This window comes from Balaenoptera ricei, chromosome 7 (genome assembly GCF_028023285.1).
Source record: "Balaenoptera ricei isolate mBalRic1 chromosome 7, mBalRic1.hap2, whole genome shotgun sequence".
In the NCBI taxonomy this organism is placed as follows: Eukaryota; Metazoa; Chordata; class Mammalia; order Artiodactyla; family Balaenopteridae; genus Balaenoptera; species Balaenoptera ricei.
Genome location: NC_082645.1, coordinates 48208087 through 48231687, shown reverse-complemented (window position 1 = coordinate 48231687; position 23601 = coordinate 48208087). Strand labels below are relative to the sequence as shown.

Here is a 23601-nt window from a genome sequence, read left to right as displayed (position 1 = left end):
TACTGAAAATTATTTTGCTAATGCTGCTCGGGAAATAGATATAAACCTGTATTTTGTACTTCCTAAGCACCAGTTCTTAGATGATCATTGATAATTTTGCTTGAATTTTCTCTGTGGCTCAAATAGCCTCATTATTGATAATGTAACTAAAGCTGGGGGTAGATCAACCTTTAATTGGCATGTTCTAAAGCAGAAACAACAGATCACAGGATCCTAGAATAACTGGCTGTTATTTGTTCTTTTCCAATACAAAAAAGGCTAGAAGAAATAAACATGTATACCCTAAAGACATTCCTCCTTGGCTTATAAGCAGTCCAATAATGCAAACCAAATGTTGTATCTAAACTATCTGACAGTGGTTAAAATGTGTAATTGTTTAATATAAGATTTTTAAGCTATGATAATCTGTAGCCTACAGGCATTCTTCCTCTTCAGTTTTAGAGTGGTTTTCTCCCTATTTAACTGGGGAGTAACACAACAGCAGGGCAGAAAAATCTATGCAAAAAACAGATTAGATTGATTCGTTATTAAATAGATTGTGAAGCCTCTAAGGGAGGACAGCTATAATAACAATTTAGTCACTACAAAGTCTGGCAAACTTGTCAGTTGTTTTTCCCCGCCCTTGGCAGACATGCCATGTTCATTTTTATGGCAAGCTGATTAACGGCTAAAAATGCACTAATGGATGGCTCTCACTTTTAGGTGGATAATCACATTTCCAATTTCCTTTTCTATGCATCACTGGCTTAGAGCGTATACAGTAGTAGATCTCTGAAGGGCTGAGGAAACATCTCATCACACACATCAGTCTTTCCCCTCTGTGTCCTTAACCTGCCAAATGGTAATGAGAATGGGAACTTAACACCAACCTTCCTTTATTTCATGGAGAGTAAAGGAATTAGATGAAGGAATGGCAAACTGCCCCCCCCATCCCAAATAATGAACTGCAGAGAGTACATTAGTGGCAATGTTTTTCAAGATTGTTTTCTAGAATCTCTGAATTAATACCTACATGACTTCTTGTAATATGTCTGTGATCAACCAAAAACAGAAAATAGAAGCCACTCCAAAGTTTCTACGAAGGAGAGACAAAATAGTGGCAGTGGAGATGGGGCTGGGGGCTAGGGGTTTTGTACTTGTCTTTGTATAGCAAGCGGTTTTGATATAGACTGTGTCTATCTGGAGCGGTGGAGTGGAGGTAAGTGGGTTGCCCAAGTTTTCTCAAACGAATTCTTGACACCCCAGTGGAAAACCAATAGAATAAAACTATTTTTAGGAGAAAATATCATCTTAATGTTAAAATCAGGTATACAATAATAATAAAAACCAAAGCAAACTAAAAAACAAACTTTGTGGAAACCCTTGAACAATAAGCAGATAATGGGTATAAAACATTGACTAGCACAAATGTTTATTATATAATAGGTGCTCAATGGCTATTGTTCTCTTCCCTCTAATATAATTACAAAGAAGTATTTTCACCTAAGGATATGAGAATCAAAGACACCAAAGCAAGGCCTCCCTGGATAGAGCCAGGACAATGTAATCTGATCAACACAGTGCTCTTCAAAAATAAAAATAATAAAATATAGACATATATTTTATGCTGCTACCAAGGTACTTTGTCATATGGCTAAATTACACACAATGTTCCCTTCTACTAGACTGGAAATTCCAGGCTGTTTCTTTGTATCTCTACAGTAAAGCAAAGGCATAACTATTTATTGAGTGAATTTAGAGAAGACATCATAAACCTTTGCAGAAGAAAACAGATGCAGTCACTAAAGGAAATGTGGACATAGAAAGAGAAAGGAATGTTAGTATCATCTGTTTGGGCAGATTTGGAGAATTTGAGATCCATTATTATATATCACATATAGAGGGTTGTTTCTCCTACATATTTGTCATAATACTAAAGATTTATATTCTAAAAATAGATTAATATGGTATACTTTGTGTTGTGATGTACCAAGGCCTGTACTATTTTAGATGTATTGATATATCCCAGAGTTATTTCAGCTTGATAAAACTAATGATAGAACCAAAAATAAATAAAAAAACCAAATTACTCATTAGAAAAATGGGCAAAGGATATGACTAGAAGAGGAAATGCAAATGGATCATAAGGATATGAAAAGATACTTAACCCGACTAGTCATCAAGAAAATGCAAAGTAAAATGAGATAACATTAGATTGGTAAAATTTAAAGATCCTGCCTAATATTAAATGTTGGCCAAAAAAGAAAAGAGAGAGAGAGAAAGAGAGAGAACCTGGAACTTTTTCACACACTGCTTGAGAGGGTGCAATTGTTGAGGTACCTGAGAAAGCAGTTCAGCAAGATCTAGAAAAATTGAAAACATGCATTCATTATGCCCGAAGTATTCTACTTCTAATGATACCTCTTCTAGAACCTCACACATGTAAACCAGGAGATAAGTCTCCAAATGTTCACTGCTGCATTACTTAAAATACTTTAAAGTGGAACTTAAATGTTCTTCAATAGGGGAATGGACAAACAGTTTAATATTCTACGACATAAATATATAACAGCAGTTAAAAAATAAACTAGATCTACACACATCAATATGAATAGATCTCAAACACTGAGTAGAGAAATCAAGATGCATAATGACACATAGATTATACCATTTGTGTATGTTAAAAAAACACACAAAACATGGCCCAAGGATGTTAATGATGTATGTATATTATATAAAAGTACACAAAGTAAGACTATATACTAGTTAATGCCTATTGGGAAGGGAGAATGGGGCAAAGAGGTCTTGAATTTTATGTTTAATATATTTTTATATAAAAAAGCCAAAATGATGAATTATCAATGCTTTTCAATTCTGGGATGTACTTAAATTTTTGTTATATCATTCTCTGTACTTTTTAGTATTTTTCACATTTCTCAAGATAGATTAAAAAGTACAAAATAAGTAATAAGAAAATGTAGGATTAAAGTAATTATTAATTCCTATAAAGCAGTAAAGGTAAATTTTTCCAAAAAGCATCCTGATATATACTATGTGGCCTATTTAAATTACCTTATAATTTATCAAAATATACACATCGTTAAAAAAAACCTAATGACTAAGAGTGGAGACTAGTAATATAATTCTTGTATTGATTCAATAATTCATCACTGTTACATATTTTAGGAATAGTAATTATAGAATGCAAACTATGAAAAATTACAGAAAATGAAATAATGTTATTTAAATTAAAACAGTTCTTTAATAAATAATTAAATAATGGCATGGTACATATATTTTAGATGCATGGGCTTCTGAATTTTAAAAAGTATTATCCTCTTCATTAATTAGGAAAATTCATACAGCTGGGCTGCCTCCATATTTAACCAAATGTATTAAAATAGTCTTAATCTGAAACTTTGATGCTATAGACTTTGAACTATAAACTTGATCTCTTTTTGTGGTTCCTTCTAACCATATCTCCAACTTAACATTTTAAAATGCTCAGTTTAAGAAACAGGTAATTCATTTTGAAATATTTATTCACTATGATTAAGACATTTTGTTGTATAATGTTCTAGGTCCATAAAAGAGTCTAATATTTATGAAAACTACTTGGCTTAAAATTCAAATTCAACATGGTCACATTCTTAGGTTAAAACAGGTTACCTTAATGGAATACTGGTTGAATTACCTTGGGCTCATGCCCTACATAAGACTTAGTTTATGTAAGTTTAATTCAAATGTGTAGAGATAGTTGCCACTTGGACTTGTATGTCCCAGATGAAACAGGCTTGTGATCACAATGGCAATGTGCAGTAGCAATTAAAATGCTTTTTGGAAGAACTGTGCTTGAGCAAACTGCTCCAGAAAACGACTTCTGGAGAGATGCAGGTCAGCCACAGACTCATTTGTATCTTTCAGATGTGTTACTCTTTACTGTGTTAACACAGGAGAGTTGCATCATAAACATTCAGTGTCACTAAATTTGCTCAGAAGAGGATCCATTTAATAAATATTCACTGTAGAGATCCCAAAGAGGGTTCCTGATAATTACATTCAAATATCAAATAGTTTATTCTTCATTTAGTCTGAATTACAAATGAACATAAAGAGCTTTTATTTGTTTGACTATTAAGAGTCACTAGTGACCAAATACAATACTAAGAAAGGAAACCTGATGAACTATATTCTGATAAACATCAGAGGACTCCCAAATAGCTTACCTACTATGCACTTAAAACTAACTCAGCTAGCTCAGCAATATACAAGGATTTACCATAACAGAGAGCAAAGGAGAAAGAAAAGAAGGCGAGCCCCTGTGAGGGAGTAGGAAGATGGATAGAGAGGCTAAGGGGAATCCTTGCTACTCTCAGTGCCTCTCCCCAGCCCCAAACTAAGAATGCCTGGAGCAAAACCCTTGGGATTTTCCCCTCTTAAAACCTGAGACATAGTAGCATTATTCTCAATTACCAAAAAGTGGAAACAACACAAATGCCCATTAGGTGATAAAAGAATAAACAAAATGTGGTATATCCATACACTGGAATATTATTTGGAAATAAAAAAGGATGAAGAATTGATACATGTTATAACATGGATGAACCTTGAAATTATCATGCTAAGTGAAAGAAGCCAGTCACAAAAGGCTATATATTATATGATGCCCTATATAGGTAATGTCCAGAAGAGGCAAGCCCATAGGGACAGAAAATAGATAACTGGTTCTCAGGGGCTGGGGTGGGAAGGAAAAATGGGGAAGGAGTGCTAATGGGTAGAGGGTTTCTTTTGGGGATGGTGGAAATGTTCTAAAATTAGATAGTGGTGATGATTGCATAGCTCTATGAATATACTAAAAAATACTGAATCATATCCTTTAAAAGTATGAAGTTTATGATATATGAAATACATCTCAATAAAACTATTATTTAAAAAACTCGGGTTTTGGCCAGTGAGAGCACTGAAGGTCAAAGGGACAGAACTTTATCAAGCATCTTCCTGAAGCAGTACATTAAATAAGTAATAAGATGTCAAAACACAAACATTCAATTTTTACAAAGACTCTTCATTTTTTTTTTTAAATTTTTTTATTTATTTATTTTTATATTTTTGGCTGTGTTGGGTCTTTGTTTCTGTGCGAGGGCTTTCTCCAGTTGCGGCAAGTGGGGGCCACTCCTCATCGCGGTGCGCGGGCCTCTCACTATCGTGGTCTCTCTTGTTGCGGAGCACAGGCTCCAGATGCGAAGGCTCAGTAATTGTGGCTCACGGGCCTAGTTGCTCCGCGGCATGTGGGATCTTCCCAGACCAGGGCTCGAACCCGTGTCTCCTACATTGGCAGGCAGATTCTCAACCACTGCGCCACCAGGGAAGCCCAAGACGCTTCATTTTTAAAGATTGTTTAATTTGAGAAAGTTTATTTCACAATGATTTAAAAATATTTGCTGAAGAAAAGACCTGACCCATGAAAAAGGCTTTTCGGCTATTGTCAGCCCTACGGCATTTTTAGAATTTTTAATAGTATCAATGGAAGCCTGACGGGCACTAGCAGATGATCCTATAAAGTGTAAAAAAAAAAAAAAAAAAAAAAAAAAAAGTCTGAATGGTAGTAGGGAATCAAATCTTTTCATTAAAAAATAACAGAGTTCTTTTCTTAAGTGGCAATAAGAAGACTATTTGTCAAGATTGTATGACTTTTTTGAAACCATAAAGAATTCTATTTTAGTAGAGCTTTAAACTAACTGAAAAGGGAGAGATAATCTTAGGAAGAGTGTGAAGTTATTTAATTTTAATATTGCCACCCATTTCCCCCCTCATTCAGTTGATAGATATGGACAGGATTTTTCTCAGGGTCTAGAGTAACTGCCTAACACCAATGGCAGTCAGCTAAAGGACAGACAATGTGAAGGGGCCAACTGCTTCCAAATGGCATAAACAAATTTTAAAACAATGTGCAAAACATCAAAACAAAAATTTAAAACTAAGCTTCAATTCCAAAAGTTGTCATTAGTGTTTTCTACAATTAATAAAAGGTCCATCTTTTAAGTATCTCTTTTTGACTTCAATATAAATGAAAATTTAGTGCTTCATCTTAAGGAGCAGACAAGCTATGATTCACTTACAAGATAAAATATGTGGAACCAATTTCTGTGTCCCAAAGAAATAAACTTTCTCCTTTACCACCTACAACTTACCTAGAAGTAAATGAGAAGTGAAGTTTCTGTTTCTGGGCAATGGTAAGATTCTAAGTCTGTTATCAGAAATAGTTTTGAAATTCTGTACTATAAAATTTCAGAAATAATTTCTTGAACTCTGAGGTGATCGTATTTATATTTACTGACTTTTCAATTTGAGCTATATTTTCTTCTCCTTCCACAGTTTTGTTACCCAATTTCTTGAATTCTGAGATGATCATATTTATATTTACTGACTTTTCAATTTGAACTATATTTTCTTCTCCTTCCACAGTTTCTGTTACCCAAGCTGAACCACTAGTGTAATGTCTCTGCCTGGATGAAACACGCAACACAGGCCATGTCTTGTACACTCGAAGACTGAATGTGCCTTGCAGTAGTTCCCCTGGCCAAGTCCCCTGCACCCACCGAGTGCAGCTTGCCATGGGAAGGCTGTAGTGATCTCTAATCACCGCTAAATTAGCATCCCTTGGGTGCATCTCCAAGCTACTTTTCTCCTTGAGAATTCCTCAGACAGGTGGGAGCCATTCAAAGTTAGAACTGGCATATCAAAGTGGGACTTTAGGAACAAGATAAAAAGTTGGCCGGAGGGAATTATCTCACACTTAAATTTTTTTTGAAGAGAATGAAATGTGGCAAACTTTAAAAAGTGGTTGCCTCTTTTTTCGGGTTAATGGAAATGTTCTACATTTCAATCATGATGGTGGTTATACAACTACATGCCAAACTGCCAAAAATCATAAAACTGTATGCTACAAAGGGTGAATTTTACTGTAAGTAAATTACACTTCAATAAACTGGACATAAAAATAAAGTGGTTATCTCTGAATGGTAGAATTACGATTTTTCTCTTTATACTTTCTTGAACTTTACAAATTGGCTAAAATGAGCATTACGTAACTCCAGTCAGTCAAAAAGTTAGAATGCTGCTTTGGTCACACTTGTCCCCTTCTGTGCCCTTGGGAGTGTAGGTAGGCAGGGGAAGTCCCCTTGCTGTCACCCCATCCAGTGAAGTCTAAAGCAGGCTAAGGTGAGAGAAACACTCCATTGATGATACTGCAAAGAGAAAAAGAATAAATCCTACATTCATCAAAATTTGGATTTGAAGGTTGTTGCTTAGCCCATGGGGGGCAAGAGGTTTAAAGGGCATTATTTTCCTCTGAGGTGCCTGTGCTATGAGATTCTCCTGAGATGCGCTGTACATACCTCTGCATCCCCTGAGGACCATTTCTCTTGCTAAGGCATGCACAACGTGCACCTGCACGGTGACCTGCAACACAGGACCTCTCACATCTTGGTACCCATTGCCACCCATGACTCTAAAAAGCTCTGCAGACAGAAGTCATCATGGCAGGCTGCTTGCTTGGAGAACCCGAAATTGATCCATCCATCTACATATGCTAACTATCATCTTCCAGCCAAACTGGAGCAACAGAATTGGCCTCCTGGAGAACTGCTTTTAGCTAAGCTGCTTTTCCATCCATTTATATTGTATTTAACAACAAAAGAAAGAACCGCTATGAGTCTGATTTTATAATTTAGAAACTACCGAGGACGCCGTTTGCCTCATCATGCAGTGCTCTCAACAGCAACTCACAAGAGAAACCACTCAAGTCTCAGCCCCAGGGACAGTAAATGCTCCCGAGCAACCTGGTTTGTTTTTATCTTCCAGACACTTTGAATCATGTAATTCATTAGTGTTTTTTTCTTTAGCCTGGTTACCAGGACACTCAGAGCCAAAGTGGCTCTCTACTTTTAGCCAATGCATGGAATATTAACAACATATCTTTTGTATACTATTTTAACCTTGGCTTCATCTTATTTTTCTAGTCTTTATTTTATCTTTGCCCCAATTCCCTCATTCCATTGTTGGCTTTTGTGTTTTCTAAAAATGTTCCAAATACATGTGGAGAGGTAAAATATTAAATAGTACATAGATAACTATAGTGTACTCAGTACAAATGCAGTAACTTTTCAATAAACTGATTCCACACCCTACTTTCTATGAGGTGAAATACTGAATACATAAATAACTATAGTACACTCAAAACAAATGCAGACAATCGGTATTTTCTCTTTTAACTGATCCCAAGGCCCACTTTAAATGAGGTAAAAAATTAAATATATAAATATCTATACTATACTCAGTATAAATACAGAAAAGATAATTTATTGACTATTTCTATAGCCTATCTTTAATCAGGTGAAATATTAAAATAGATGACTATTAAATGCACAGGTAACTATAGTGTACTTGGTACAAAGGCAGAAAGTCTGTAGCTTCTCTATTAACTAATCCCATAGCTTCACTTTAGGGTTTCTCAATTTGCAGTGATTATTTGTGGTCTGATATATCATCTTTGGGTACAAGCACCATCAATTCCAGATTAAGGATCATTATATATTGATATTGCTGGTGTTATTACTTGTGTTATTAATGCTTTTTTGCAGTAAATAAACCAAATAAAAATCATACTAGAAATGGGGTTTTTAATTGCTACTTTGTTTAGAAGACTACTACTTCCAAAGAGTCATTAATAGAAAACCTAGCAATCATTTTAATTTTTGATAAAGAAGTCAAGAATATACAATGGGGGGCTTCCCTGGTGGCACGGTGGTTGAGAATCTGCCTGCCAATGCAGGGGACACGGGTTCGAGCCCTGGTCTGGGAAGATCCCACATGACGCGGAGCAACTGGGCCCGTGAGCCACAATTACTGAGCCTGCGCGTCTGGAGCCTGTGCTCCGCAACAAGAGAGGCTGCGATAGTGAGAGGCGCACCGCGATGAAGAGTGGCCCCCAGTTGCCACAACTAGAGAAAGCCCTCACACAGAAACGAAGACCCAACACAGCCATAAATAAAAATAAATAAATAAATAAATATAAAAGACTTTAAAAAAAAAAAGAACATACAATGGCGAAAATATAGCCTCTCCAATAAGTGGTGTTGGGAAAACTGGACAGCTACATGTAAAAGAATGAAATTAGAACACTCCCTAACACCATACACAAAAATAAACTCAAAATGGATTAAAGACCTAAATGTAAGGCCAGACACTATCAAACTCTTGGACGAAAACATAGGCAGAACACTCTATGACATACATCACAGCAAGATCCTTTTTGACCCACCTCCTAGAGAAAGGGAAATAAAAACAAAAATAAACAAATGGGACCTAATGAAATTTAAAAGCTTTTGCACAGCAAAAGAAACCATAAACAAGACGAAAAGACAACCCTCAAAATGGGAGAAAATATTTGCTAATGAAGCGACTGACAAAGGATTAATCTCCAAAATTTACAAGCAGCTCATGCAGCTCAATATCAAAAAAACAAACAACCCAATCCAAAAATAGGCAGAAGACCTAAATAGACATTTCTCCAAAGAAGATATACAGATTGCCAACAAACACATGAAAGGATGCTCAACATCACGAATCATTAGAGAAATGCAAATCAAAAGTACAATGAAGTATCACTTCACACCAGTCAGAATGGCCATCATCAAAATATCTACAGACAATAAATGCTGGAGAGGGTGTGGAGAAAAGGGAACCCTCTTGCACTGTTGGTGGGAATGTAAATTGATACAGCCCCTATGGAGAACAGTATGGAGGTTCCTTATAAAACTAAAAATAGAACTACCATATGACCCAGCAATCCCACTACTGGGCATATACCCTGAGAAAACCACAATTCAAAAAGAGTCATGTACCACAGTGTTCACTGCAGCACTATTTACAATAGCCAGGACATGGAAGCAACCTAAGTGTCCATCAACAGATGAATGGATAAAAGAAGATGTGGCACATATATACAAGGGAATATTACTCAGCCATAAAAAGAAACGAAATTGAGTTATTTGCAGTGAGGTGGATGGACCTAGAGTCTGTAATACAGAGTGAAGTAAGTCAGAAAGAGGAAAACAAATACCGTATGCTAACACATATATATGGAATCTAAAAAGAAAAAAAATGGTTCTGAAGAACCTAGGGGCAGGACAGGAATAAAGACACAGAAGTAGAAAATGGACTTGAGGACACGGGGAGGGGGAAGGGTAAGCTGGGACGAAGTGAGAGAGTGGCATGGACTTATATATACTACCAAATGTAAAATAGATAGCTAGTGGGAAGCAGTCACATAGCACAGGGAGATCAGCTCAGTGCTTTGTGACCACCTAGAGAGGTGGGATAGGGAGGGTGGGAGGGAGACGCAAGAGGGAGGAGATATGGGGATATATGTATATGTACAGCTGATTCACTTTGTTATAAAGCAGAAACTAACACACCATTGTAAAGCAATTATACTCCAATAAAGATGTTAAAAAAAGAAAACCTAGCAATCATTTTAATCATTATGATTTTTTTTAACGTTCTCAGCAAGGTATATTGCAAGTGAACTGCCAAAGGCAGCTATGCAGCTCACTTTTTAGGACACTTCCTAAATAAATACATGCAGAGGCCCAGTTTCCGTACTGTAAAATGGGAACATGTCATGGCAGGGTTAAAATTTATCTTTGGTACTGCAAGTGTGAGGAAACCAAATTGCTGGGCTTTAGAGCCATTCGGGAGAGGGCTCTACAGTATATTATTTAGTACAATATTAGAGTCATTAATTAAATAGGACCTCATGCCACCGTCTACTCCTTCTTCACAGGGTGAGGCCAACATGGGAAGAACTTTGGACAACTGAAAAAGTAAATCAAAGTATGCTTTTCTTTACCCTTTGAGATCATATCTGGACTGGGAAAAATAAAATCTTACAGATCACCTTACCAACTGTGACACAGGATCTAAATCAAACAATATGAAAGATAACCAGTTTTCAAATCCCCCATCTTGCTGACTAAACTTACTCCCATGTAAGAAGGACCTGAATCCAAAGGAAGTTTCCTGGCTGGAAGCACTGATGGCACTTATAATTTTCCTTCAGCAAATCAGAAATGGCTGATGGGAAAGAGGGCTGGGGTCTGAGAGCTATTTTCTGTATCTTTAGATTCTGGTTCTGAGACTGATGGTGGGGACTGACAGGCACAAGGGGGATCCCTCAAGTGACACAATAAAAACCTCTGCTCCCTTCACTAACACTGTTTTCTAATGGGTTCTTGCCAGTGTGTAAACCTGGTGGTCACAGAGCAGAGTTCTTCTTAAGGTCCACCGAAAAGCACACTGAAACGTGTGAAGAAGGCAGATATGAGAAAGGGTGAATGCCAAGTCGGTGACCTAATGGTAAAGCATCGTTTCCTGAGGAACTTAAATCACACTGGGCTTAAGTTTCATTATTTATTCAATGAACACTTAGCAGGGTGCCTGCCTGCTGAGCCCCAGGCACTGTGCCAGGGCTGCGGTGAGCTTTAGCACCTCATAGGAGGCTAATACAGGCACGGAGGAACAGTTATGAGAGTTTGGATGAAGAGAGATGACTTTCCTGGAGAACTGTGGGAAAGGCTGTATGAACGGGTTAGCACTTAGCTGGGGGCATCAAGAATACATGAGAATCCAACAGGAGACGGGAGTAGGGCAATCAAAGTGGATCAATTATCATTCCAACCAGAGTTCACTGAATAAAGAAACCCACCTTACTCACAACCGTTAAGATTCCATAATAGATTCCTGTCTTGCTGCCTGGACTCTCTTCTTTCTGACCTACACCCTACACTCTCAGGACAACTGCTTCCCACTACAGCAATGTGTTTCAACCTGTCTCCTTTACAGACCTAATGAAGGTGACACTCATCATCACCTGGTTCCCGGTTCTCCACAGTCAAATGCCAGCTTTACTCTTCCAACCTCATAAGCCACTAGGTCCTTTTAGTACACATCCTAGAAACTACCAAGCCTCTTGGAACTCCAGTACCGCAGTGCGAGATCATACACACTTCTGCGCATACTTTCCCTCTTTCTCTGGTCAGCCCGGTTTCCATTTCTGCAGGACCCACTCACTCACCCGACATTGTCTGACTGAGCCTCAGTGCCATGCCAGGTGCCAAGCTGGGCACTGAGATCCAGACACAAAGCCCCAAATCACTGACAATAAGTATTACTCACAATATGTATTTTACTAACAGATTTTTAACGAACCTATGGAATTAGCTAATTCAAACTATATAACCCTAAAATTATTTAATATTTTAAAACATTTACTACAGAAAATAATCTAACAGCCATGCATATATCAACAACCCCCTTGTTGAACAGATATCAATATTAATATTTTTTGTTATGTTTGTTCCACATGGCAGTCTTAAATAAAATGTTACAGATTTGGCTAAAGCCGAATTCCTGATAGCTTCCTCCTCCCCTTTGTTCTTAGAGGTACCACTATCTTAAAGTGGTGTCATCCCGAAATATTTTTTATACTTCTACTAGAGATGCACTGATTCGTAAACAAAATCAAACACTATTTAAATTCAGAATTATGTATATTTTAAAATATTCGTAAAGATAACCTATACCTATTGTTTTGCAACTTGTAGTTTTCACTCGAAAGTCTGTTCTGCAAAGATGTTCACATTGATACATGTAGTTATTTCATTTTAATGGCTCTTGAGTTTACTTATCTACAGTTTACTTCCCATTTCTATCCTGATTCAAATTTTTTACTTTTGCAAATAATGTTACAATAAGCATCTTTGTACCTGTCTTCCTGTGCATACCTGTCAGACTTTCTCCAATGATATCAAGTTCTTAAAGTTTTAAATCCTGCTCTCCTGCTTGCTGATTCTTACTCATCCTTGAGTTTTTTTGACTTGAGTTTTTTATTATCTGATTGTGAGCTCATCTTTGGTGATGTCAGTTTCTCAGCTGGGGATTCCTGAACAATGCGTACAGTTACATTTGGGCTCCAGACCCACATGCCGTGCAAGCCTGGGGTTGTCCAAGGGTGCAGCTTTTGAGGGTCATGGCTTAATGCAGTGTTCCCAAGTTCAAGTCTACCACCATGAGCACATAAGGCCTCACTCTTTGGTCCCTGCAGGGGTATTAAACCTAAGACTCCAGTGCTTTGTTGGGGGCTTGACAGTGCCCAGGCCTCCTGCACTGGCAGCTCAAATGCTTGTGGCTCTGGCTTTTGGTTCTCTATTTCTAGTACCTGGGGATTTTCCTTTCTCCTTTGCCATTTCCTCTAGGTATTGACTTGTATTATTGACATATCAAGTATCTCTAGGAGTTTACCGAGAAAAGTTCTATGTTTGTTTAATTGGCAAAATTGGCAGAATAAATGCCTTAACTGAATTCTTTAAATACTGATTTAATTTTTCTAATAGTGTAAAATTATATTTGAAAAAATCTGGAAATATATAACACCACATTATTTAGCTTGTGAACTGCTCTTTTTGGTGCTAAACATACAGATATCCTTTAAAAAAACTGGGTAAAATTAAAACAAATTTTTGTTTTGACAATTTTAACTTTCTTGATAAATTATCTAATTGAGGAGTACAAAGCTAGAGGTAGAAATTTTTGATTGGTAATTTTACACCTTGCTTATAATTTCTCTTCCTATAAAAAAATGCCTGGATGTCTTAAAAATGATCACATAATTTGATATCTGTGTTTTGAAAGTTTTCTTGATCTTATTTGCATGCTTTATGCCGTACTAAACATACTAATGTGCATAACTGTTAAGGGTCAAAGATTAAAAAATTCATGACAATTTTATCTGCCTAATAATTTTAAATTAATAGCAATCAGCTGGGAAAGACAAACTACAGACAGCATTGTATTCACCAAGAAGGATTTTTTGGCTATGAATAATAGAAGATACTGAGAAATACAACAATTACGATGTTAGAAACAACTGAAAGACAAGTTACTATGGGCACGTACCTACTTAGGATTAAGCAAACTAAGCTTCAAAATGCAAGCAACAGAAGTATTTTATGGTAGGCTTTATTGGAATATGTAAATACTAAGAAAGAAACCCACAGATTGTGTAAGCAGTGATTTCACCATTTGGAGTTGTGGCAGTAATTTTTATTCTAATGATATTTTAAATAGCATAAGAGGCTATTTAAATATAAAATACTTGTGATTAAATGTGTATTTTTCCAGTAATATACTGGTTTTGCATTGACTATATATTTTTTTAAATTAATTTTTATTGGTATATAGTTGCTTTACAATGTTGTGTTAGTTTCTACCGTACAGCAAAATGTATCAGCTATACATACATATACATATATACCCTCTTTTTTGGATTTCCCTCCCATTTAGGTCACCACAGTGCACTAAGTAGAGTTCCCTGTGCTATACAGTATGTTCTCATTAGTTATCTATTTCATACATAGTAGTGTATATACGTCAATCCCAATCTCCCAATTCGTCCCACCCTCCTTCCCCCCCTTGGTATCTATACATTTGTTCTCTACATCTGTGTCTCTATTTCTGCTTTGCAAATAAGATCATCTATACCATTTTTCTAGATTCCACATATATGCGTTAATATACGATATTTGTTTTTCTCTTTCTGACTTACTTCGCATTTACTATATTTGAATACACAATTATTTCATATAGTAATTATTTCGTATAGTACTTTTTCAGAGTTCTAGAAAACTCCAAGTAAATTGAATGCATTTTTCAAAGCTAGATAAATGTTATCACTTAGAAATATTTCTCAGTTAAAAAAAATCAATATCAGGTTTTCAAAGCCAATTAGCTTTGCCAAATAATTAGCAATTAATTGTTGAAAACATTCATTAACTTTGTCTACATATAAGAAATCAAATTTCTAAAGGTAGCATAGTAGCTTTTGCTAGAGAGGCATACCAGTGCTGTATAAAACACTTCAAGCACAGGATTGAAGGATAATCAATATTACAAGAAGTTTCTCAAAATTAGAATAAACTGACATTTTTGATATCAATTTCATGAAGGCCAGTTAACAGTGACAACACTAAAAGCATCATTTGCTGCATCTAGAACAACTTAATAAGGTGTGACTTGAAGGCGTGTAAGAAAATAGAGCCATCGGCCCTGTACCTGGTGCTGGCGATGCTTGGTGATTCTGCTCCAAGCCTACATCTTTCTAGCTGACTGGCAACAATCTGCCTTTCCACCTCCAGTTCTCGGGTTAGTCGCTGAAACTGAAGCTCCTGTGATTCAAGGAAATAGAAGGCATATAAGGCACCAGGTTTGCTTAGGCAGATACATGAATTCATGTACGTCACAGGAAACACAGGAACATGCCCGTAATGTAACACTACAGTGTGGCCTTACAAGATTAGGGTTTTGAATAGAACTGTGGGCCTAAACAACCTACTAATTTGTAGCTTTTACAAACTTAAAGGCACTAGAATATGTGTCTTCGTTTGAAACTGAAAACATGTAGACCTTTATTTGGCCTTTTTTGTTGTTGGTGGTGGTGGTTCTAAAAAGGTCTTCAAACAGTACTTTTGCTCCAGTGATGTATTAAAGTAAGGTTTGCAGAGTCCTCACTCGATGTGCCTACATTAGAGGCACACCAACCAATATAGGCTCTTCATCCTCAACAGCCAATTCTTCCATCCCTCATACTGAATGTTAGCACAGCATTAAAAAAAAAAGAAGTAAATTCCTGTGATGAGAATCACTTGACCATATTTGATACAAAGCCTTCCCATTGTTAAGAAAAAAAATCATTACAATCCCACAAAAAAGCCTTGCTATATTTATCTATAATACACATTTTTTCCTATTGTCACAAGTGCATTCATGTGTCACTGCATGAAGGGACAAGAGAAAAAAATAATGAAAAAGTCTGGGCCATAATATAGAATTTAAAATTGTATTAAAAAGGTGGAAAGAAAGATTGTCTCAAGAAATTATATTCTACATTCTATGATGCATCATGAAGGCCAGTATTCTATTCTACGAGAAATGTTTTAACATTATTTGTACTTATCTCATTGTTACCTTGACAGGATTTTAATAAATAGAAAGCAGGCCATGCCATAAAATATCTATAAATCAAATCAAGTATACTCTAAAGGCTTTAAGCCACAAATAACATCTCCAATAACACCTCAAGCTCCCTTGTGCCATATTAACTCCTTACAAGTCTACTCAAAGCAAATGCTGAACTGTAAGTGGTTTAACTGGACACTGACCCCTGGTTCAAAATACCAGACAGATGAACCCTAAGTCTAGGAGCTAATCAGAAATAAAACTACCTTAGTTTTGTTTATAATAATATTACTGACAACATAATATTATTTATGACAATGTGTATTTGCCATGCAAACAAAAATAAACAATTTAATTGAAAAGTGTATTAACTCCCTGTGGAATCAGGCAAATGTGCAGTTACTTGACAGCATTGGCCGTGCAAATTCTACAAACTATTCCTAGAATAATTCTTAAGAAACAGTCCGTGAACTCCTTATCGCTTTCTGGTATTGAGAGTCCTTTTCTAATGAGCCCAGTTGGTGTGGGCGTATAGGGCAGTGCCTGAATGAATAATAGTTGGCCCAATAATGCCGTACAATAGGATCATAATGGGTAAGTGGGACACTGCCTACATCTACTTAACAATTCCTAGACCACAGGCTTTTGATAAATGTTCGGCAACAAAAGACCAGATAGATAATAATTGCACAACATTCAGTACCAGGCTAAGATCATTGATTTTAAGGACAAATAGTATTATGTTTACTTCACACTTAGTCTTTCTTTGTCCTTAAACAGCATCACAGTTTTTGTGATATGCTTCCATTCTTTCAATTATTTTACTCAGTTGTCTTATTATACACATCTTTTCCTGGAAGACTGGCTGCTTGGATCAAGCTGGGCCAGGAAAGGACCATCTGTGAATCTCAAAATATTCCCTAAGCCATCACATAACATTTGTGTTCTCAGTTCAGTGGCTACTGAACAGGGCTGGAGGGTTTTCTTCATTTGGGGATAGCCAAAAGTTACCAGGGTAGGATTGAGGCATGTTTCAAATTAGAACACTAAAAAAATTTCCATTCATAGAAAAAATATATATTTTAGTGGATTTTTAAAATCATATTTGTAGCTGCCTATGGCCTTTTGAGCATCCTTTCAAGGAAATAGTTGGGAAATTTCCTGCTTGAAGGCACAGGTTGGAACTTAATGGCCCATAATTCCTTCCTTTAGAAGCAGAGACAGACGACTTTGGCTCTGCCGAGAAGATGCCAGACTGTGACTTGGATGCTGAAACCAAGACGCTGACATCAGAAAATATATGAAGCTCGTTTTCTCTCTTTCTTTCACATTCTTGCTATACTCCCTGCAGTAGGACTCAAGGTCAAGTTTCTAACGTGGAAATGACCTCCACACAAACTATGTTTATACTTGGTGGCAGTGGCAGTGTTTACTTGATTTGGACACTGTCCCTGGGAGTTTAGTCTCAAGGTTTGTTCTCCAGTCCTGGCAACAAATGCGGGAATTCACTAATAACCACCTAATAAGCACCTTTTTTCCCCTGCATAATTAGCCATGTCAGTCTCTTTTTCTTGCAACTAGAAACTCTGACTGACAGACCGCTAGAAACCATTTACAGTTGTCAAGTTGCTAGAAGAGCCTCTGTACCCACGATGCAGCTACATTTTTTTAGAAGTTGGGTAATTCCTTTAACACTCATGTGAACTGAGTAAAGTCTACACTGTATCCCTCCTGGCTGTGGGACCCATAATATTGAACATCACTGGCTACTTTTATCAAAACCATTTTACCCATTATTTGCCCACACTTCTCACAAGTATGACATCATTAAAGCCCCCAAAGCAGACTCTCAGGAAGCTGTAAAGCATGGAATCTGTAAAGGTTATCTAATACCTGTGGATATTTACAAGTAAAATATATGTATGCTTTGTTATAAAATTATTAATACTACTTCTACAGAATATAAATAAAACTCCCACATGTGACTGGCACCAAGATGAATGAGTAGGATATAAATATTTGACAATTCTGTCTCTACTGGTTTCTTAGACTGACTGACAAGGAAGACAGTATTACACAGTCATATAAAAACACATCTAATGATTTCCAAAATACACTGATTAAGATGATTATGCTGTGATATCATCTAAAAATTTTAAATTTTAATATTTTATCCTCTAAACATAGTGTGTGAAGGCTGATCTTTACTGCAGCATCCAAAACTGGGCATCTAAATTATAGGGGGGTCCTTTGAGAAGAGCAAGGAAATAATGTTAAAAGCATTTGCCAGTGATTAGTACATGACAATTTCCTCTTAAATTCTGTCGAACAAGACCATAATCAAGCTTAGAAAGAAAGCCACGCCTACTAACATGCTATAAAAGTGGAGTCAGTTCACATGCGTTTGGAAGCTTTTGTTTATATTTACCTCATCTCTCTCGGGTAAGTATATTGATAAATATTCTCTGAGAGTCAAGGGAATAGAAGGAAACAAAGATTCACTTGCATGATCTTATATGGTAGACAGAAATGCATGGCCCAAGGAGGCCCAAGGAAGGACTCAGTACCCCAGTGGTCAGTGCCTTCAGTGGGGCCTCAGCTGCAGAGAATCTCCTTGACCAAGGAAGTTGTACCCTTCTGGGCAGGCTGCACGCAGCCACCGATTGAGATGAGAATATAAAAGCCGGGTCCAGATTTGCTTCAGAGCTTTCCACGGGCTGGACTGCCCGGTATGGTATTTGGACTTCTCCCCTGCCCAAGCCTGCATTTCCTTGCCCTCACCTCCGCAAGTGCTGACCTATAATAAACATGCATGCACAACTCCACTTCAGTGAGAACCCAACCTGGGACAGTATTGTTTTTGGATTCCTTTTATACAATGATAGAAGTTTTCTCTCACTCCTAATTTTTCAATACCGTGAGATGCTTTAAATGTACTGAAAAAGTCTACACAATAATACAATGAGCTTTGGCAAACCTGATCCAGCTCTAGCAAATCTTACTATTTTGCGACATTTGCTTCAGGGTTTCTGAGAAATAAAATATTACAGATACAATGGAATCCCCTGGTTTCTTCTTCCTGGATCTTCTCTCTCTCTCTTCTTCCCTCTCCAGAAGAAACCATTATCTTGAATTTGGTGTTTAATATTCACATGAATATTTTATATTCTTACTACTCCATATATACAGATCCATAAATAATATATAGTATTGTTTTGCATAGTCATACAATTTATATCAATGGTATACTACCCAGTGCTCTGCAGATTGGTTTTATTATGATTTTGAGATTTATCAGTTACAGTACACATAGATCTAGTTCATTTATTTCCATTGCTCAACAGTATTCTATTGTATGACTACAGCACAATATATTTATATGTTCTCATAATGATGAGCCCTTGGGTTGTTTCCAATTTTGTGCAATTATAAGCATACTGCAAAATAAGCATCGCTGTATAAATCATCTTGTGCACATGAGCCAGACCTCTCCAGTAGAGACGTAGACGTGGAATTGTTGGGTTGAAGGCTATGCATATCTTCAAGTTTACGTGACAACGATTATCAAATTACCTTCCAGAGTAGTTGTACCAATTTACATTCCAGTCAGCAGTGTATGAGAGCTCCAGTTTCTGTACATTTTCACTGATACCGATTTGCATTTTGGGGCTTAAATTTCCTTCCTTCCTTCCTTCCCTCCTTCCTTCCTCCCTCCCTCCCTTCCCTCCTTCCCTCCCTCCCTCTCTCCTTCCTTCCCTCCCTCCCTTCCTTTCTTTCTTTGTAATCTGATAGGCATGGGGTGCTACCTTGCATTTATTTTATTTTGTATTTCCTTGCTAACCAACATCTTTTCATATGCTTATTGGCCATTTAGGTAACCTCTCTCACAGGTATCATAAACTCTCAGGGGGATACTTTCCCCCTACTACCAGCACCCAAGCTTGTCCTCTTCTGGGGGACAGGTTTCTCAACACCCTTGTACTAATGCTGTAGCTCTGTAAAGTTTTATGTTTGGGCAAGGGATATCCCATTAGACTCCCCATCTTGGGCAGCCCTCAAAGGGCACATGGCATTTGACATCGAATGGCATGCTCAAGATCACCTAGGTTTGACACATACTTTCAAGGTGGAAGCCAGGTTTACTGCTTACTTAGCTTAGGAGTCCCACTTTCATTTTGGTTTTTGTTTCTGTGAGCACTTTACTTCCTTGGCAGCTCAGCCTTGCTTTTAAAAAGACAATTTAAATACTTTATTCAGTATACATATTTAGTTTCTTTCAGTGGGGAGACTGGTTAGGGTATTGAATATGCCAGAAATGGGAGTCTCCACAGCTTTTTCCTATTTTCTCTTAATTTCTCTGAGAATTTCTCAGTATTTCTTTCAATTCACTGTTTCTCTGTTTGCCTTGTGAAGGGTTTATCTCAACTATTATTCACTTTTTTCCAATGACAACATTTTCCATTTCTGAGACTTCTTGTTGGGTCTTCTTCACACCCACCTGTTCCTGTTGCTCATTTGGAGTGAAAACTCTACCGTTACCTAAACTCCAGGTACCTCAGTCCTAAATGAGACCTTAAATTGGTGATTCAGTGTTACTTTTAAACAGAAATAATACTGCATACCTAGTCATGTCTCCTGCCACTGGCTTCCAGAAGCCCAGGAAGCTTTCAGCATTAGGTCCTTCTGCTCCCGTCCCCTTCAATAAGCAGGAAAGCGCTCCATCCCAGACCTCAGCTTCAAGGACTCTGGTGCTGGCACTAAAAACAGGGCATACTTCACCCTCTTGTGGCCTCCTAGCCCCTCTCACCTTCATTAAATCCTCACTGATGGCCAGTCGTGACATATCTCCTGACCCTTTCCAACTGTGCCCTATGGAAGCCTCAATTCCAGTTTGCAAATTCTCTGTTTATAAACTCTTCATCTTTTACTCAGAATATTCTCCATCTCAGGGTTACTAAGAAGACTCTCCACCTACAGACTTTAATTGAAATGTAGTTCTTTCCTGAAAATACTGCTTCTTCTGACCTCTCTCTGGTGAAGACTATGCATTCTTCACACATCACAGCTGAGGTGCTCCAGAGAAGGAACCTGGCCTTCCCCTGGCTCTTCACTATCTCTACTTATTAGCATGAAGTTGTATATAATATTCCTCACTGTCCTCCTGTCAGTAGAATCTGTAATCATATTCCCACTTACATTCTTTTTTTAAGAAAAATTTATTATTTATTTATTTATTTATTTATTTATTTTGGGGGCTGCATCAGGTCTTAGTTGCAGCATGAGGGATCTTCATTGGGACACGCGGGATCTTTCATTGAGGCACGGTCTCTTTGTTGCGGTGCTTGGACTTCTCTCTAGTTGTGGTGTGTGGGTTTTCTCTTCTCTAGTTGTGGCACATGGCTCCAGGGCATGTGGGTTCTGTAGTTGTGGCGCGCGGGCTCCAGAGCGCGTGGGCTCTGTAGTCTGCGGCACACGGGCTCTCTAGTTGAGGCGTGTGAGCTCAGTAGTTGTGGCACGTGGGCTTAGCTGCCCTGCGGCACGTGGGGTCTTAGTTTACTGACCAGGGATCAAACTCGCGTCCCCTGCATTGGAAGGTGGATTCTTTACCACTGGACCACCAGGGAAGTCTCGTCCACTTACATTCTTACATTAGTACGCTGTGTTCTCTCTTTCCTTAGATGTTAGAAACAATTATTCTTCCAAACTTGTGCAAAAGCTCATTGGGGGTCATGCCATCCAACTACAGTTGCCCACTTGTATCACTAGCATCTATTTGATTCACTAATTCAGGAATGGCTACAACAGTTACTACCACTATGACGATGACAATTAAGAAACAGCAGTAGGCATTCCTATGAGGCCATTAGCGATGACACCCTCAACTTCCTGTCCCCACATTTGTGTTAATCCTCAGTCCTCTTCCAGGCTTGGTAGAGGGAGTGTCCCCTTCCTGTCTAAGGCCAGACTCTCCATGCCCTCTTGCCTCTTCCAGGATCTTGCTTCTCTTTCCCGAATCATCAGTATTTCCTCTCAGTTTAATGTTTAAATCTTCTCATCAGAAAACATCTTCTTGATCTCAGGACTCCTCAATCTCTGTTTCCTTCCCATTTGACCTATACTACCTTTTAGTAAATATTTCTCTTTAAATTGACTCCTTTTTAAGACAAGACAGTATCATCCTAGCATTAAATCATTGAAATCCTGGCTTCTAATGCTTTTATATAATTTTCTTAATATAAATTAAAATACGTAATTTTTAAAGATGTTCATCCGTGTATTAAAAACCCATTCACATCACAGTACGTGTACAGCACACCAGGGGTCAACATACCTTTCCATGTCTATACACCTCAGCAGGAGAGTACTGAGTACTGGTTAGACTGAAAGAAGTAAACTGACAAGGTCATTATTTGATACAATCAGTGCTTAAGTAAGAAATAATTTTTATTTCAATCACTGTTGCTTAAAAATCTTCCAATAATAAATAATTTACCTTTCTAATTTAGTATGGTGAAAGAGTTTTATATCACTAAAAGATCAATCATCACTGAATAATAATATGTTAGATTTTTAAGGTGCAGAGAATTTCACAGTATATGTCCTATATCAGGATATACTATAGCATTTTTTTTTCACTTTTGCATGTTAAAAAGATGAGTAAATTATGGTCATGATCACATATTTGATGCTCTTGAGTCAGGCCTAGAGAACTACTTCAAAAATGAATATTTAAGAGCTAGTAAGAAATCCTCAAAGCATCCCAGATTCCATTCCCTAATCTAGGCTGCTACCAAAACCAAAGCAGTCATATTTTCAAAGGGTCCCTGAACTCTCAACCTTAATAACCATCCACTAGTGCAGAGGTGATCAAATGTCCTGACCTTCTATCACAGTTTACTTAATAATTGACAAGTCTTTATTAAGTCTACTTGGTAGTCACTAAAAACCATATATAATTAATTATAAAAATGCTAAGTATATGATGTTTAACTCCTTTGTACTGACCAGATCCTTCTGTTAAGAAGAAACATTGCCTTTCTCAATCAAACTGTGTTCTCAGATACCAGTGTCCCACTGTCCCATAGGGGTTTAAACCTTCAAGCAGGTTTGAAAAATGCTGCCCAGAAGATTCCAAAGCTTGGAGGTTCACAGTGACACTAGCATATTAAAAGTTTTCAGACATCCACCAGTAGGATATCAGCTTACCTTTGTATAACCTGGCAATTCTTTGATTTATTGAAACTAACCACACTTTTTCTTTTTCAAATAATAACTATTAACATCTCAAGAAACAGTATTGTCTTGCAGAACACAACTTAGTCAACACTAAAAATTCAGCTCAGGGAATTCCCTGGTGGTCCAGTGGTTAGGACTCTGAGCTCTCACTGCTGAGGGCACGGGTTCAATCCTCAGTTGGGGAACTAAGATCCCACAAGCCAAAATAAATAAATAAATAAATAAAAATAAAAATTCAGCTCATTTTTATTGTATTTTGGGATGGTTGGACTAAGGGGTACTATCCTGTATTCTACATTAAAAGTATACCTT

At 37.4% G+C, this 23601-nt stretch overlaps 1 protein-coding gene across 1 annotated transcript in view; it reads right to left on the bottom strand.

Moving 5' to 3' along the window:
- PKP4 (plakophilin 4) overlaps positions 1–23601 on the bottom strand; it is a 246543-nt gene that overhangs the window by 100131 nt on the left and 122811 nt on the right. The window contains exon 3 of the mRNA XM_059927920.1: positions 15151–15263. Within this exon, the coding sequence (XP_059783903.1) occupies positions 15151–15263 (113 nt within the window). The remainder of the gene's footprint in view (positions 1–15150; positions 15264–23601) is intronic.